This window comes from Rhipicephalus microplus, chromosome 1 (genome assembly GCF_043290135.1).
Source record: "Rhipicephalus microplus isolate Deutch F79 chromosome 1, USDA_Rmic, whole genome shotgun sequence".
Lineage (NCBI taxonomy): Eukaryota > Metazoa > Arthropoda > Arachnida > Ixodida > Ixodidae > Rhipicephalus > Rhipicephalus microplus.
In genome coordinates this window covers 12,901,006-12,920,222 of record NC_134700.1, presented here as the reverse complement: position 1 = coordinate 12,920,222, position 19,217 = coordinate 12,901,006, and the positions used below count along the sequence as shown (strand labels likewise).

At 44.5% G+C, this 19,217-nt stretch overlaps 1 protein-coding gene across 5 annotated transcripts in view; it reads right to left on the bottom strand.

The window, feature by feature from the left end:
- rho-7 (rhomboid family intramembrane serine protease rho-7) overlaps positions 1 to 19,217 on the bottom strand; it is a 376,470-nt gene that overhangs the window by 82,333 nt on the left and 274,920 nt on the right. For 4 of the 5 annotated variants that reach the window (XM_075887456.1, XM_075887447.1, XM_075887440.1 and 1 more), the window contains one exon: positions 7,080 to 7,229. The exons of the other annotated variant lie outside the window; for it this stretch is intronic. In XM_075887456.1, the coding sequence (XP_075743571.1) occupies positions 7,080 to 7,229 (150 nt within the window). The remainder of the gene's footprint in view (positions 1 to 7,079; positions 7,230 to 19,217) is intronic. 5 annotated transcript variants of the gene reach the window in all.

The following is a 19,217-nucleotide window of genomic DNA, read 5'->3' as shown; positions in this document are numbered from 1 at the left end:
ATTTCTCAGTAATAACTGACCATCATGTGCTATGTTGGCTTACGTCGCTGAAGGATCCTACTGGCCAGCTCGGGCGCTGGGCTATGCGACTGCAAGAGTATACCTACACGGTGATGTAAAAGTCCGGACGCCTACATCAGGACGCAGACTGTCTGTCTCTCTACCCGGTCGCTGAGTCGAGCACTATACTTGGCACTGACAGCGACCCTTGCGTCTTCTCCCTTTTGCAAATAACATGCATCGGTGACGAGCAGCGCCATGATGCGTCCTTGCGTCTTATCAGTGAGCGCCTCGAATCACCATCTTCCAATCAGTCCCATCATCGCTCAGTCATGCTCCACGATGGTGTTAATATTATGCCGCCAAAATTTCAAGCCGGATGGACCAGCCCTGCTGCTTGTCATTCCGAAACACCTTCGGTCGGAAGTTCTAAATGAAATTCTTGACCTTCCACATGCCGGTCACCTTGGTGTGTCACGCACTTACGACCGACTACACCGACGCTTTTTCAGGCCAGGGCTTGCACGCTCAGTCAGAAGATACGTTGCGGCTTGTGAGAAATGTCAGTGCCGCAAAACGCCATCAACACTTCCCGCCGGATGCCTTCAACCACTTGATATTCCGTCAGAACCGTTCTCCCGCGTTGGCTTGGACCTACTTGGCCCTTTCCCGTTGTCTTCCATGGGTAACAAGTGGATAGCCGTGGCCACTGACTACGCCACGCGTTATGCCATCACACGAGCTCTCCCAACAAGCTGCGCCACAGATGTCGCCGATTTCCTCCTCGAGGACGTGATTTTGCAACACGGAGCCCCACGGCAGCTGCTTACAGACCGTGGCCGCACCTTTTTGTCGAAGGTCATAGCCGACATCTTGCAGTCCTGTAAAACGAGACCCAAACTGACTACGTCATACCACCCGCAAACCAATGGACTCAAGGAGCGTCTGAATCGAACTCTTACAGACATGCTCGCTAAGTATGTTTCTACCAACCACGCCGACTGGGATCTTGCGTTGCCGTACGTTACATTTGCCTACAATTCTTCTCGCCATTACTCTGCTGGTTACTCTCCATTTTTTCTGCTGTTTGGCCGAGAACCAACATTGCCTCTAGACACCATCATACCGTCCCCTGGAGTACCGACCAGTGAATATGCCATGGACGCTATCACTCGGGCCGCTCACGTACGCGAAATCACCTGTACTCGCCTTCTGACCTCTCAAGAGAAGCAAGAGTGCTTGTATGACCAACGACACCACGACGTACACTTTCTGCCCGGTTCTTTGGTCCTGCTCTGGTCTCCGACCCGTCAAGTTGGCTTGTCAGAAAAACTGCTAACTCGCTACACAAGCCCATACCGAGTCCTTCGTGCGGTTACTCCTGTAACATATGAAATTGGTCCTGCCAACCCGTCGCCTTCATGTGCCCAACAGGCTAGCGATATTGTACATCTTGCGCGCTTGAAGCCCTACAACTCTCCTAGTGACGTTGACATTTAGATGCGCCGAGACGGCACTTGTGCCGCCGGGGGTTATGCCACATGCATGTATATTAATATTCTAGGGGGCGACGCGCACGTGTGCCTTATGAGGAAGACGAAAAGTTGTGTCCGCTCGATCCCTGGTGAACCGGTTACGCCATAATCGCTGGTTTTGAATATATCTATTCCCCAGCCTCGTCGTTACGGCGTCTCTTCTTTTCCGTGACAATATGAAGTAGCAAGAGTGCATTGACCATATCTCGTAGAGCAGTGAATCCTCCGAAAGCGATTTTTAGGTCGAAGGCAGAGTGTAGGAATATGTGAAACCTTATATTTGTTGAAATAACCTTGTCTCAAAACAGCTGTCTCAGTCAGCAGGACATCAAAATTAGAGCATCACAATGATTCAAAAAGCTCTGTGCCTCAGGGCAGTCTTAAATCATAATTGATCAATTTTAATATAGAATAAAGGATAGAGATCATTATATTTTTCCAATGAACGGCACAGTGGCTGAATGAGGTAACACCATACCGGAGAACACTATAACCGAAGGCTTGAAAATTATTAGTTGTGTATACAGTGATGAAAGTGACTTTTTACTTTTTGGAGCAGAAAAAGTACTGCTTTGAAACAACCATAAAAGTTTTGGTGCAAAAAAACAAAAATGCACTAGTTTAGAGCAGTTATTGGTGTTTTAGAAGCAGATATTGAATTTACCACATAATATCGGAGTTCAGAACAGTGTTGTAGAATCTCGTAAATATTATTATTTATTGCGAAATATATTTAACGGACGTTCAATTAAAATTTATTGTAGCAAACAATAGCAGGTTCTCAGGAACATGCTGTAAAATAAGCTACTACAATTCAAAATACTAGTATTTGTGGCAGAAATCAAATCAAAGTGGAAAAGCTGAGCGACACATTTTTGAAGTAACCTCAGTCCCATATAACTGTTGCCAAATAAGCAGTAGATAATTGGTATGAGGTAAACGCAATCCTGCTCATTTTCACATTTTCATCATACTAACCTGCATACCTAGCCAAAAAAGCAAATGAGAACCAATAATGCTACACACTAGTAGCCCACTGAGATGATAGTACACAGATTCTTTTCAGTTTCTTTAGAAATTATCGGTCGGTCAAACAGTAAAATTTCGTCACTTTCATTACCTCAGTGTCATTTCAGAGCAGGTCGGGAACAACTACTAACAAAAATTGCTGTTTGGAGCAGCGTGGAGCAGCACTTCTCTTTTGGAGCAGTTTGGAGCAGCACTTTCATCACGGCGTATAGTATCTAATGGTGTATTATGTACGAGAAATTACCCGAAGCCTTGAAATGTCAGATGGGAATTCCAGGAGAAGTCACTGTCAAGAAGTACACCAAGGTATTTAACAGATGAAACCTAGGGAACAGGGGTGCAAGAGCGCAGAGAACAAGATGAACAGTGAGCCAGCAATAGGACGCCTAAATTAACTTTTTTCAGTGAATTTTGAAAACAAATGAGCTGTGTTTTAGGGATGTTTACACTAATTGAATAATTAGCAAACCAGTTTTTAAAACTTATCTTAGCATTTTGCAGAAAGCAAACTACTTCTGGAAAACGGGAATGTCGAGACAAAGCGACCGTGTCGTCAGCATATTGAAATATGCGAGTAGATACAGCCGCGACGAGATCATTAACGTGCAAGTTGAAAATAAGTGGGCAAGTGGGCTTGATATTTATTTCTGCAGCACTTCGGCTTTTATAGCAAGTTTGCCTTGATGATGCAGTCATTTTTTTTTTTACACTTTTGAGCGACATCTGCACCGCCTACGTAGCATGCTTGAAGCTATTCGATTAATGGATCAAGCACTAAAACCAGAAAAGTGTCACTTCGATTGGGAAGAGCTGAAGTTTTTCAGCCATGTTGTGAGTTCCAGAGGGGTCCGTCCCTATCCTGACAAGCTTATCAATGTAGTTGCATTTTCAGTTCCCACCGATAAGAAGGCTGCCCGGTGCTTCCTAGGTTTGTGTGCCGATAACCAAGGATTTATTTAAGGCTTTTCAAATACCGCAAAACTCTTAGACTCAGCTTACAAAACACGACAAGCCATTTGCTTGGGCTAGTGAGTAGCAGGCTGCCTCTGCCAAACTATGACAGTGCATGCGGTCAGCACCCGTTCTTGGCCATTTTGATAATGCTGATACAGAGCTGCATACTGACGCCCGTAACAACGACTTTGGTGCAGTGCTCGTCCAGCATCAACAAGGAGAAGAACAAGCAATAGCCCATGCCAGCCACTCACCTGTCCTATGCAGAGGCGAATTACTCTACCACAAAGAAAGAGTGTCTCCCAGTTGAATGGGTGATCACCAAGTTTCACCCTTGTCTCTATTGTCGTCCATTCGAAGTGGTGACGGACCATCATGCCTTCTGTTGGTTGGCGAACATATGTGATTCCTCAGAATGACTTGACCAGTGCAGCTTGCACCTACAGGAATTCGACGTGACCATTGTCTACAAGTCTGGCCCAAAGCAAAAAGACTCCGACACACTGTCACGCACGCCCTTTCATCCCGTCAGTCAGGAAGCAAAAGACAATGACTGTTTTCTAAGCACCTTTAGCTCATCGGACTTCAACAGGAGACAGCGAGACGAGGAGGAGATTTGACCGGTCATCGATTATGTAGAGGGTTGTACCGCAATTATACTATGCCATGTATCCCACGTGTTCACTTCCTTTTGCCTTAAAGACGGCGCTCTGTATAAAAAAAAACACTCATAGGAAAAAACACTCCTCGTAGTTCGGAGAGTATTGTGGAACGAGGTCCTTTTTGCTCGTCATGATGAGCCCACATTTGGCCACCTAGGCTATTCACGAACACTCGCCAGAATAGGCGAGGCTTACTTGGGCATGAACTTTCGACAAGCGTCAAGAAGTACGTCAAAGGGTCTGGAATGCTAGCACCGGAAGACACCATCCAGTAAGTTGGCTATGCTTCTCCAACCAATTGACCCACCTTGCAAATTGTTCGACCAAGTCGGCATGGATATTCTTGGCCCTTCTGTCAACCGACAACAACAATTAAGTAATTGTCGCAACAGACTATTTGACACTATTCACATAAAAACAGCATCAATAACGAGGGACAAGAATAGAAAGAGACAGACAGCCGCACTAACTTACAACAAGATTTATTTGCTGGAACCCCGCAATGTATACTTGAGCAGTATCTGACGAATAAGAGGAATGACAAACCAAAAAAAACAGAATTCACCTAACAACCGAGTAATCATCGTGATGACACGCCATAAACATCACGTGTGCTAACATTCTGGAGAAAATCTATTTCTTTTTGTGATGAAACAATCGAAGGCCTGCTGACACATAAATTCCCCAGCCTTTCCGTTTCTGCGGCCTCATAAATTTCGCATATCATCTGATCCCGATGATGCCTAATGACCGTACAATGCTGAAAGTTGGGGACACAACTGCAGTGCCAGCAATGAATGCCGAGGTGGTCCGATACTGTAGAAGAGACGTTGTGAGCGTGCTCTTTCAGCCGCTCATTTAAACACCTGCCTGTTTGGCCGATGTACCACTCACCACAGGACAGGGGTAGAGAATACACCACCCCTTCGATGCATAGAACGTACTTGTTCCAATGAAACCAGGATTCACGACCTTGAACATCCTAGTCAGCTTTTCTGGGGAAGAAAAAAACAATTCTGCGTCGCACCAGCTGGCTACTTTTTTGAGGTTGTAGGTGACGCCGTGGATTTAGGGAATAACGACAAAGTTTCGTTTGTCCCATTCCTAATCCCTTGTGCAGGTTCGAGCACTAGGTCTCTGTAGCTGAACGCACCCTGAAAGTTTCGCACAAAAAAGACAGGCAAAAAGTATTGGAGTGTTCAGGCAGCAGAAAAGGTGTGATCCTGTATATGCACACTATCTCCCATAACTTGAAGAAAGCGGCCCAGCTGGCTAACGTACGCATACTGTTTTTAGCCCCAAAAAAACTATGGGAGCTTTGCAAGTTGACTTGCCCAAGTAATGTCCTTCACTAAGTCTGTGATAAGAGACACCAGGTTAAATATATAAATTGTGTGTGCTGCGTTGTGTACCAGTTTTTGTTATCGTGTGGGAATTATTATATAGGGCAAACCAAGCAGTGTCTTAATGATACACTACGTCAACATGACTACAATGCAAGAAATAAATTTTAGCGGGAGGGTTCCAGCAGCGCACTACAAATGTTGTGGATGCTCCTCGGATCTAACAGCAGCATCGTTCTCAGCCGGTCTCGGAATCAGCTGACACATAAAATTAAAGAAACTGAAGCTATAGAAGATATGGGAAACTTGTGTGTGAATTCGCCATCAACTGCATTGATGAATGATAGAGAAATGACGTTTCTCGTGTTGTCTTATACTTCATCTGTTTCCTTCTTGCGCTGTGAGTTATCGAAAATGAACTATTACCAACTAGCCCAGATTTCCCTACTCGTTCATGTTTCTTGGAATTACATCACATGCAAGGTGAGTTGTGTTTTTACACGTGTATAAGACGAATGTGAAGGGCGTCAAATAAAGAGTTGGAAGTACAGCACATACTTTCCAGATGTCTCTGTCGTCTTTCTCTTTTTTTTTTTTTTCATATGTGCCGCACTACTAAGAGCTAAGTTTATGGATAACGATCTCGCCCGAGCCACAACATTTTTGACCACAAATAATGTTTTTGATTGAGCAGTAAATGCGCAAAACACATGCAGACTTCTTATATTGGGTGAAAAAAAAAAACAGGTGTGCACGCTCAATTCTGTTCTGTAAATATGGTACGCATGCCCCAAGAGATGTCTAGGAAAATCGCAAAGACATCTGCATAACTTTAAAGGGGTACTGATACAAACTTTGGCCGAGTGCTTTTCTGCTGCACTGTGTTCCTGAGGGCCTGTTGGTCTTAATACAACACATCGTTTGCTGCAACAAGGGACAGATAATTAATTACAGGCCCTTCAATACTGACCAGTGTCAATTTACGTTTGAGAGAGCTCCAAAAACGAAAAGCCGCCGAGTGCAACTATAGCCACCTAGCGTGCGCACCGACTCTTGACGACGTCAGCACACAGAACTGTGACACAGTATGTTTTGCAAAGTCCGCATTGAGGATTACTTTTGAATAGGAAACAGGATTGCGGTGCCACCAAACACAAAACTTTCAAAGCGTGCGCCATGGCTATGCGCCATGGCCATGCACTTGCGATCAGCCGCAGAGTAGTGCAGACTGCGAGAACACACAAGGCAAAAGAAAAATGGCGGCTATGAAGTCATCAGAACTTGTTTTATTGACTGGAGAGTGGCGACATCAGGGAAGTAGGGTGTCACCAAAGGGTGTCACCAAAGGGTGTCAATGGCACAATGAAATAAAGCGCTCATGCAAACTTCAAAATTATATTAAAAATGCCTTCCAAGCTATATTCGCTTTAGATAATTTGCAGATCACATGCGAATGTTCACGGGAATCGACCCCGCAGGTTATTTCGGCCACAAAACTTTGTCTCAATACCCCTTCAATATGGCCTCGGTTAATGCACAGCACCGCTCTTTCTTACCGCCACTAATGTACATGGCGAGAAACTGCTCTCGCCCCAGCAAGGCCACTGCAGTTGGTGCAAAGCTGTTGAGCACCACCATGTTGGCTGCCAGGTGGAAGAATGAATGGTGACTGAATGTCGACAGGAACATCGGCAGGCACAATGGCTCTGTGAAGTGGGATAGAACTCAGGCTCAGTATATGCACTTTGATGAATTGTTAGATATCATGCAGCAGGGTACATCATCAATATGAAAATGCATTCAATAAATTCCCAAAATGAATAAATATATTTAAATGTTATAACTGACAGAAAACTGTAAATGGAGGTCTGCAGAACATCAGGCTGGTCCGATCACCGGCAAAACGAAGTCAGCATCTTTTCTCGCGTGCTTACCTTCACCGTCTTTTTCACAGTGGCAAATACAAACCTGCCAGCCACGACACCGTGTAATACAAGCTATGTACAATCGAATCTCGATAATTCAAACTCGAAGGGGCCCGAAAATGTGTTTGAATTAAAAGAAGTTCGAATTAATGAAAGCTATATGAATGGACGGCTCACCATGCAGTGGCGCATGTGGATTGAGCTAACACACGAGGGGGAAGTTTCAGACTTACATTTGTTCACAAATTACAAGATATCCGTAATTAACTAAAGTAATCGGTGATGCACGTCTCAACATGTTTGCCTTGCAGTGAGTCAATCAATTTCGCACGCAGCTTGCAAAGCATTTTTAGTTCGGCTTCAATATTTGCCTGGAAAGAGAAGTTGCGTGTGGCTATTTCCAGTGCAGACACTCTTTAATGACGACAACGACTGTGTCTCTGCTGCTACCCTCTACGCCGCAGCTGTAGCGTGGCCAGCACGTGGTGAGAAAGGAGGAGCGTCTCCACGCAGAGAGAAGCAGATCGGCATTTGAGAGAGAACCAACACTCCATGGCAGCTTTTTTTTTTTTCTTTTTTGCTCTCTTCACGTGCGGCGTTGAAAGGAGAAGGGTTTGTGTATACGTGGCAGGGATAGGAAAGGGAGAAGCATGGCACTGGCGGTTCGCAGATCGACGTTTTAGAGAGAGCCAACACGCCGCAACAGCTTTTTTTCCCCTCCTTCTCTTTGCACGCGGCGTTGAAAGGAGAAAGATCTCTACGTGGCAGGGACGAAGAGTCGCACAGGGGAGTCACAGATCGGCATTTGAGAGAGAGCAAACATTCCGCCGCAGCCTCTTTCCTTTTCTTCTTTTCCTTCTTCGTGCGCAGCGTTGAGACATCGGAGGTGCTGCCGCGGGATTGGGCGTGGTGCAAGAGCATTTTGGGAGCGTGGCATGTTCGAATTAACCATCGCAAGTACTTGCGGGTTTGAATTATAGGGCGTTTTCCCTCATTGGGTTATACAAAGCTTTGATGGGACCATAGCATCAGTTCTAATTAACTGAAGTTCGAATTAAGCATGTTCGAATTAATTATATTCGGCTGTATTATGCTTGTGGCATAACCCTGCCTCCCAAAGAGTATCATTTTGATGCGGCTGCATGATTACAAAAGAAAAAGAAAACACTCGTAAGCTCATATGGTGTAACGGTGATGTAGTGTTCACGCGGTCACACACAGGAGTTCAACAAATAGTCAACGTTGGTAGAATGATTTCATCCTGGAATCATTGACGTTACCTGGCTGCTGTGAATAATGAGATCAACGAGCTGTATCTTCGAGAAGAACTTTGTAATTCACTGCACTAAGAAGACAGAGAACTCTATAGGGACCTAAGTAGTGGTGTATTAACTTTGCTAACTTTCCAATCGGCCCCATTGCAAATGTAAGTCCACAACCAATTGATTTCCGGGTTGCTAAATAATCTCACGATAATGAGCATTGCACCATTGTGAGCCAATGCAATGCTGGTTACAAATTCACCGAAGTACAACCTTACAAGCTGTGTGCATAAGTTGAATGAATTCGTTCATGTCGACACTAATCCAGCAGTGACCTTCCCACTCTGAAGACGCCGGAACACTGTCAACCCAGTCGTTTCTTGAACTGCAGTGTTATAAGCCAATATGATGTATGACAGAACGTCATCCCAGTTTTTGTGGTCTTTATCAACATATGTGGAAAGCATTTCGCTGACCGTCTTGTCTAGTGTCTCTGTCAGGCCGTTGCTTTGTGGGTGGCATGCAGCAGTTTTCCAATGGGCAATTCCACTAAGCTTTAGGAAATCCTCTGTCATCTGGCCAGTAAGAGCTATTCCATGTCAGTTATTACAACTTCTGGCACTCTGTGGCAGAGAACGATGTTCTTCATGAAAAAGTGGGCAATCTCATGGGCGGTGCCTAGTCGTAATGCTTTCATTTTGCTGATTGTTTCGTCACTGGCGCTATACTAGGAATGTGAAAAAAAAAGGGGGGGGGGGGAGGAAAGAAACAGATGGGCGCCAAGCTACCAACTATTTATTGCCCGTGCAGGCTGAAAGAGTCCACATATATGTCATCACGTGAGCAGTTGATTAAAAAAGGACAACTCAGATTGATAGAGTACAATAGACATGTCACTGACGGAAGCTGACCCATTACTTCGAATATAATACGCCTCTAGCAGTTCCCTTGGTGTATTGTCTCTGCTTTTGTCGATAATCCCAGCTTCGTCAGAACATGGCTCACACAAACATGACCTGACGTGCTCAGGAAGATGCTCGGGATTGGCATGCTCCCTGAGGTGTTTGCTAATACACCGTCTCGTTTGTACTGTGTAGGACTTTCCACAGCTGAGGGGAATTTCATAAACAACACCTTCTGTACACTGCCTGAGGGGTTTCACATGCCTATTTTCACACCCTTGCTGCTTAGCAAAAGAGATTCATGGGCACAAGTGTGCCAGTTTATTCAGGGCTGAAAACACAACAGGAATTGCAAAACCTAGCAGACACTTTTTTGAGGTTATGGCTCAGCTTGGGCAAATAAGGCCCGACCTGTGGTTTAGTACGCTCCCTTTGTCTCGAGTACTCTTCCTGAGTGCTGGTATTCAGCTGCCGTAGCAAAGATTTGGCAACATCACGCAAGGCCGCCCGATGAAAGCTAGAGGTTTCGAGTCTCCAAATTTGATTACCTAGGCTGGTCTGCATCGTGTATGTACATGATCTGCGCAGTCCAGATTTAAGGTAATCAATCAATCAATCAATTAATAATTTTATTTCCTTTTGATTAGGTGGAGTACAGGACTAAAAGCTCAAGAGCTTGACGAAGTCCTGACGCCGTTCTCAAGTTGACAAAGCAGCAGGAATGGCAGACAATCATGCACAACAAATATGAAATAAACATTATAGGTATAACATCACAAAAGGTAATACAAAAAGTTTATGAAAACAGTGCTAAGATAAAAAAAGAATGGCTTGAATGTATGGTCATGAAGTGGCATGAACATGAAAAGCAATAATGAAAAGGAAAGAATGGGCATAAATTCTGAGAGATGTATCATTGAGGAAAATGTATCAGTTGGGCAAAGAGTTTGATCTGACAGTTTTGTTTAGAGGAAGGATCGAAACCTTCGCAGTCTAAAAAGTTTAGCAAAGAAGGTAGTTTGTAGGACAATGATTGTTTGTCATAAAAAGTTCTTGGGGTGGGTACAGTCCAAACTTCTTTGTGCTTGGGGAGTCGAACACTTGTATTTACGCTAAGTTTAGCAAGATTTATTGTGGTACTGGTACCATGTTTGACAAACTCTTTATAGCATAACATCAGCGTGTAATTGTACAAAAAAAAAACTGCAAGAATATCACATTTTAGAAAAAGAAGTTTTGTGGAGGACACATAGTGTTCAACTGCACTATGTCGTACGGCCTTTTTCTGTAGCAAGTGCACCTTGCGCAAATTCGTCACACGGGTAAGGCAATACTACAATTTACAGTCTTGGAATGTTCGCAATCATATGGCAAATGTTCTTTCTTAGTGCGAGGCATGCAAGTGCAACCCACAAAATTGCTTTTCATGACAATGTTAATGTCTAAGAACTGCCAAACATTGTCAGTTGGAAGCTCATGAGTGAACATTAGTTCTTTGGCATTTGTCTTAAAGGCATTTAGAATGAAGTCCATCATTTCATGATGAGGCACAGGGTATGTCTTGTCTAAAACAATTAAAAAATTCACATTCAGTTCCACGTCTTGAGCTCTTTGCTGCTGTTAAGTTGTGCATTGAAGAAAGCAGCGAGGCTTATTTCATTGTTCATGCTAAAATTTTGGTACCTAAATAGCGTACAGTACTGGAAGCATACCTCAAAAGTACTTTCATTTCTTTTGAAGGTGGCATATATTTGCAGAAAAAAAAGGCATTTTCGTCAGGTCCAGTGTAGCATCGATCTTATGTGACATTTCTTTTCTTTTATTGACCCGGCACTACTAAGTATTTCTATTTTATCACAACGTTCTCGTTTCATGATATATTGACGATTTTTTAATTGTTTTAGCCAAGACATGCTCTGTGCCCTACCAAGAAATGGTGGACTTCATTTTAAATACTTTCAATACAAATGCCAAAGAACCAACCTTCAGGCATGAGCTTCCGACTGACAATGTTTTGCAGTTTTTAGACATTAACCTTTCCTTTAAAAGCGATCATGTGTGTTGCACTTACATGCCGCGCAGTAAAAAAGACCTTCTGCCACATTATTTCGTGCATTCCAAGATTGTAAAACCTAATATTGGCTTGCATTGCTTTCAATCTGCGCTGCGCAAATCGTGCCAGCACAGGATGCGAACCATGTCAGAAATAAGCTAGGGAGAGTTTGCAAAAGATTGGATTGAGAGAGACAGTAGATAAGCCTGGCAAAAAAAAAAAACACTTTATTCAAAGGACAGATGAAGCAAATGCACAAAACTCGCGTTAAAGCACTCAAAAATTAAACTAACACTCTATGTACACACCAGTCTACAATGAATTGAAAACAGAACTAACGACAATCTTCGTTAGAGTCAACTTCAGCCCAGGCCGGTAGCTATCCAAGATGGCGTTTCAGTTACGGAATGCTTTTACGGTCTTGGTCCTTTTTCGCCAAACGATCTGCTCTTCCTCATTGTCAATGTCCCTGTCTTATCCGTCATCTTCAGCCCACTTGGTCAAACCCAACTCGTCAATGGACTCATTGATGACTCCCTCTGATGAATGGTACGGGCCGCATTCGTTCTGGCTCGAAGTTGAGGATCTGCAAGTCCACCAGGAACTGCTAGGCAAAGGTGCGGCAAGTCCGGGAAGCCTCACTAGAGGGGACCTCCGAGGTTGCTGGCTACTTTCCAGGCCTCTCATGCTGACATCCTTCAGTAGTGCAAACTTGTACGCGTTCCGAATTAAAACGAAGGCATTCCATTCTATTGAGCTTCACGCGATTCGCCCGTTTGAGCCGTGACGAATGCTGTGAGGTTCCATGTCCCGGGAGCCAAGATGTCACGCGTCTGTTCTCATGATGTCACGCGTTGTTTTGGATGGAGGCGAAGAAACGGCCTGAGAAACCATCCCTAACGAAACAGATAGATTTAAATGGCTGTAAAGCGGCATTTAAATAAAGGGGAGTATTGAAGAATTCAAAAGAATTGGAGTCCTGCGTCAGTCAGACATCAATATCTTTACATGAAAAAGAAGAGATCCTAATCAGTAGCATGATTGTTTGAATGAAATATGCCGTACCTTGGCAGTTACCCATAGCCCAAAATTATTAGTGACATCGACACGATCCTTCGCTAGCCCTCTGCGCACGCTCTGTGCGTATTTATCTTATGTGTTCAGATAACTTGTATATTTCAATAAATTCTTCAGTTGAGAAACAGCACTTGTTGGTGTCTCTTCTCTTTGTCCCGTGAGTTTGTGCGCTGGTACTGCCCATAAAGAGGCATAGATTGGATTGAAATGTCATTGTTCATGGGTTTTCAGTATCTGGGTACTTTGAAAACATGGCGTTTCCTTTTTCTGCCACGGTTTATCGTCTCGCCTGTACAGCTTCTGCAGCTGAGCAGAGACGACGAAGCGAGGTAAATGATGCATTTGAATAGTTGACTGAAAAAGAGTTCTGACAATGTTTTCGTCTGTCGAAACGAACAGTGCATATCTTCAGCAATGAACCTGACCCTATCAATGAATGCCAACGAGCCAGTGGCACAGAAATATACACAAATGTCAAAGAACAAATCGCCCAGACCATTTGACAACCACTCACGTTTGTGCCTCTTCGGTAGCGACGGCCCCGCAGCGGGCCTCATGCACGTACCCTGTGGCTCAGCCCTCCTCCGTTGTCGTCGCCACCCTGTCTAACTGTCCGTGTCCGTAGTCGTAGACAGACAGACAGACAGATGATGGACGGACAGACACATAGACAAACAGACAGACAGACAGACAGACAGACAGACAGACGGAGACAGACGGACGGGCAGACAGACATATGAATGGAGAGACAGACAGATGGATAGACAGACAGACAAACGAATGGACAAATGGACAGACAGAGAGACTGATGGACGGAGGATTCACGACTCACCGATGAAGCCCTTTCAAGCTTTGCCTCACTCATCATCATTCACTTCCTGGATATGCTCCATATTTTTCTTTTTTTCTAGGTAGGCCCTTCACGGTTAAGCGCATCACTTAGCTCCTGCCAGAGCCATCGCTTGTCAGCGACGGTGAAGTTGGCCCCAGCTCGATGGCTTTCGCTGCGAGCTGCGGATGCTCCTCCATGAAGGCAAGCATCATCGCGGACTGAGCCTCGGAAACGGGAAGGAGACGTGTTTTTTTTTTTTTTTTGCTGTACGCTTCACCATGATTTCACTCGCTTGAGCCAGCAGCTTCAATAGTCCCACCGTTTAAACTTAAATAATGTTGGACATACACATGAGCATACCTAGCACTACCACTAAACGCCCCACTAAATGATGGTGCTGCCTAGCGTCATTTCAAAACAGTAATGGGGATAAATATGTTTCACTTCAACGTTTCAAAATTGGTGCCAACACATTTTAGTAGTGAGCAGTAATAGTTAAGCATTTCTCAACATGTTAGAAACACTTCTCAACTTGCTATACGGTCCCCAAGCAGACGTCAAAATTGTAATGCAGGCCTTCATTTTGCTCATTGGCTGTTCCTTCCCCCTCATTCTCACGATCGATGTGGACCGCTCAATTTTTGACATAACGAACGGAACACCTAGGGCAGAATTTGGAATTCATGCAAGACTGCATCATAGAATCGGGCGGCTTTGGTGCTTCCGCGACGCTGGTTTCCCACGTCTTCACAGTTCGGGGCCCACAGCACAGTGACAGCTAATGCTTTGAGGTTGTCCATCACAGCTCGGGTCACGTGTCTTTCTCCAACCATTTCCGTACGTGAACGTGGCACGTCTGCCCCCCATCGGGGTCTCGCGCACTGACGCCACATTCAAGCGCACGGCACGTGCCTTGTGCCCTCTTAGTCATTACACTGGCCCCCCCATTTTAAGAGTTTTTTCTTTAAAAACTGGTTAATTCTTCTCTATTTCTTCTGAGTTCTTTCAGGTGACGTCTTGTGACTTGTGTTTCTTCGTACATGGGCTGACTTGTCAGCTTCCACTCGTTGCCTTCACATTATCACACAATTCACCGTACCAACGCCTCAGAAACACAAAGGCATTGTCCATATAGTTCATGGTGTGGAATACCTTAGTCCAAAAACTCTACAATACCACATCACACTCTCCCAATGCCATTCCACTTGCACCTTTTCTCACGTCTTATCACAAACTGATTTATATTTTTGTGTACTCCCAGCTAAAAGGCCTTCTTAGTCAATTTCCTGCTTAGGCTCTTTAAAGGGCCACTCACCAGGTTTGACAATTTTGAGCTGACAAGCGCAATCGGTAGATGAGGCCTTCGTGATCACGTCTGCCAAAATTTGCGACGCTAGGCGCCGCAGAAACTGGTCAAATTTCAAGATGAATGCTGCTCTCCCTCTCCTCTGCCGGCACACGCCTAGAAAATGAGGGCATGACGTGGGCATATGAATGGCCCTACGTACACAGCAATGCAGTGACGTTGGTCCTCTACGTAGACAATTCTGCTCTGACATTGTCAACAGTATGCCACGTGACATGGCAAAGTTTATTTAACACAACATGCGTAGTTTAAGTAATCGTTGCTTTAAGAAATTAATAAAACTTGAAATAAATAATGAGATGCAATAAAAAATTGTGCGCATTTTTCTTTCATTTATTCCCGTGAAATGCTTTTCATTTATTCCTGTGAAAAGCGTTTCGCATGCGTTCGTGTCCCCGCGGTCAGCGCATTAAGCAGACAACTGCCGTGGAACCCTCCTACGCGTTCGAGCACTGATTGTGCTCATCTACTCTACCGCGTCTAAGCCAGCGTTTCCAAACCATCCCGCAGACACAGGCAGAAGACCACAAAATAACGCTGGTCAACAAAGCCAAAGCAACGCTGCTCGCGTGCTCAGGGGTTGGACTTGTTTGGGCACGTGATGCGCACGTCACCTTATGGCCGGATGCTGGAGAGGGTGGGGAAGAGATTTGACTTGCGAAGGCTACGCGGAGGAGTGGCAAGGGTTTTGAACTCGCCTGCTCTCATATTCGTTTCGCGCAGCTTCAAAAAACCTGTTTTCTCCGCTTGTGATAAACCGGTTCGAAAAATTTTTGTGGCAAAATGTTGCTCATTGGACACCCAACAACTTCCACAGTCCAACTAAAATTCAGTATGGGGCCTGGTGAGTGGCTCTTTAAATCTCTAAGCCCATTACGACAGTGATGCTCCAAGGCGCTCTGCCTAAAGTATGCTGACACCATCACTTGTCTAATCAGATCTACATTTTTCCGAAACTCCCTGAATACCAACTCTTTACTAGCTTCATACCCTACTTTATCTCAACACCCTTCTCTACGTAATTCATTTCCAATTCTTTTTATAGCATATCTCAGGGTTCCATCCCTTCTCTGCTCTTTTAGGTGTATGCTCCTCTGATGATACACCAAACCAGTCAAGAGTTGCCCCTTTCATCTCTGTATGCCTTTTACTACTTCTGCTACTCTCTCTACCATCCACGTTATTTGGGCTTTTCTTTGCCTTCTCGTCTCTTGTGCCCTGTTCTGCTCACTTGGCCTCGACATCCTTCTGCTCTGGGTCATCAACCCTTCGAACAGCCGGCCTACTCCCTAAAATAACAATATATATGGCATCTTCCATACACTTGGTCATGATCTCTGCTGCAAAATAGTGTGTCTAGTATTACCTTTGCCTCTGACAGTCTCCTTTTTGACCAATCTACGAACAATACCATCCTGGATCTTCTTGGAAAATCTCTCTCTTTCACTGGACTCTTTCTGACTATCATCGTATCTGTGCCAGAACACTCATCGGCCACTTACTTTCCCGTCTACTATCGGCACATTGCTACCTGTCCCCATGTCCCTCAATATACTAAACACTTCTAGCTTTTCTTCCGACCTTACTGCACATGCAATACTTTCTTTGCCTGGCCTAGACCTGCATTCATTGGCTTTGTGTCCCCTTTTCTCGCATAGCTGGCAGATTACTGGTGTTTCTTGTCGACTACCGCTCCCTCGGCAGTTTACTGCTATGTACCCTGGTCGATCACACAGGAAACACTGCTGCTGTGCACTTGGTTTGCTTCTTGTCGTCTCATTTTTAGCCTCTTTCTTAATGCTGCCACTGTCTCCTTTTTACAGATTTCTCAGCCCTTGAGCCTCCAGAAACTGATCTGCCTGCTTGGCCATCTCCTTTACCGAGTGCAGCTTCTTAAAAAAAACACACATAACTTGCTGCCACAAAAGTGCAGTTTCTTCAAAAAAAAAAAGATAACTTGCTACTACAACAGTTCAAGAACTGTTCAGCTACAATCCTGTGCCAGACCCCTTCATATATTTTTTCTGTCTCTGACAGCTCAATCCAGCAATCAAAATAGTTAGCAAGGTGACAGACAAACGGCTTGCCAGTTCGAAACTTTTCCCGAAACCCTTCTACTGTCAGTGGGAATCACTCCAATGAATTTTTATTGACCAAATCGTAGTCTAGCAACCGAACACACTTAGCGCCTCTCTTACTAGACAAAGAGTCAAGGCATTAGCCCACTCACTCCTCTCCCAGCCTTACCATACCGCAATCCTCTCGAAACAATGCAAATGGGCATCCAAGTTCCTAGTCACCCCTTCGCTCATCAAAGGGTGCCCAAACTTGTGACATAAAGCAGTATTGTGAAATAAAAAATTAAATAAAAAAACTTGCAAGAGCAGACAGGTTTTTTCTGAAAGATGGTGAATTGCCGACGCTGCAGATGATGCACTAACCACACTTGCATCACCTCGCGATGCCTCATTCGCTTGTGTGAAACACAACTTCAACTCTAAAATTTGTTTTTATATTTTCTGCTCTGCAAGTGTTCATTCATGCTGTTTGCACATTTGCTCATGCTGCTCACGCGCTTGTTCGTCTTCTCTTTCTTGTTGCTGAGTGTTTTTAACAAACTCTGCCGTCTCCACTTTGTTTTTGTCCAAGTCTTTGGGCACGGCCACCAACTTCTCCCAATCCATCTTGCAACCCCCGACGAAAATGTGACCAGGCCGAAAAGATGGAAAAATCTTGGCAGAGGCTCACCAATTAATTGTCACAATTATCCTCGGGAGCACTTGTAAAAGAGAGAGATGAAAGATGGGCGTGGCAAAACAAACACACTTTATACGAAGGACGAATAAAGCAAATACACAATACTCATGTTAAAGCACTCAAAAATTTAACTAACACTTTGTACACACTAGTCTACAACGGACTGAGAACAGAACTAACGACAATCTGCATTAGTGTCAAGTTTAGCCCAAGCCGATAGCTACCCAAGATGGCCTTTCAGCTAAAAAACATTCTGAGATCTTGGTGCTTTTTTGCGAAACGATCCACTCTTCCTCATTGCCAAAGTCTCGGTCTTATTCGTCATCTTCAGCCCACTTGGTCAAACCCAACTCGTCAATTCACTCATTGATAACTCCCTCTAATGACTGGTGTGGGCTGCATTCATTCTGGCTTGAAGCGGAAGAGCTGCAAGTCCACCGGAAACTGCTGGGCAAGGGTACAGCAAGTCTGGGCAGCCTCACTCAAGTGGACCTCCGAAGGCGCTGGCTACTTGGTGATGACAATTCAACGGTTGCTATCTTGAGATATGAGGAAAGATACGAGAAGGTGGGTAGAACATCGTTGGTGCAAAACATGAAAGAAGACAAGAGAAGAGACACGAACAAGCGCACACTCACAATTGACTCTTATTGAACCGTACCACATCTTCTGAAATCCTCACTCATGCGTACAAACACAATAAACGCATAGAGAACTATCATCACAACCTATATCAGATGAAAAGCAAACTCATTATCAAATATAGACAAGAATGGGACACTGATACATTGTTCACCGAATTGCTTAATGTGCATCGCCTCTGCCAGTTCAGGTGTGACTTTGTCATTACTTCTGTGTCAGATACTCGTGCTAATCAGGAACGGTTCACATGAGCACTCCTCAATATGATAAGGCAAATGTGAACCTGTGCCACTTCTCATTGACAGTGCATGCTATCTTAGGTAATCATTTATACATTGGTCCAACTGGCCAATGTACATCTTGCTACAACTGAGCAGTAACTTGTAGACAACACCTATTGAACATTTGAAAAACTTTTCTTCATGCTTTTTTTTTTCAATCAGCTTGGTGCACCACACGAACAAGCACAAATGCGCGGAAGCCTCAGTGGTGCAGAGAACACGGCATGGACCTCTAAATGAGAAGCCACATTCTTTAGCCAATGAGCCACTCTGTGCACAAAGGGAATGACAACAGGGTGCTTCTTCCGTGTTTTGTCCCTTGTGCCTGGATCGCTAGTGGCCTTATTTCAAAATTTTCTCAATAAAGCTTCCCATAATGACATTAACGAAAGGAAAAAAAATCCGCAGAGCCTGAAAATAGGCAACTTGAAACTTTCCTCAAGAATGTGGTAGAAAAACCTAGTTAGAGCCAACTATACTGTGATGATATGGATTGTGTGGCGAAAAGGAAGCAGCAGTTCTGCTCTGCGGAGGAGAATATGAAAAAAAAGAGTGAGCGGGGTGTGTGGTCCGAGCAGTTGGAGTGCAACAAGCTTA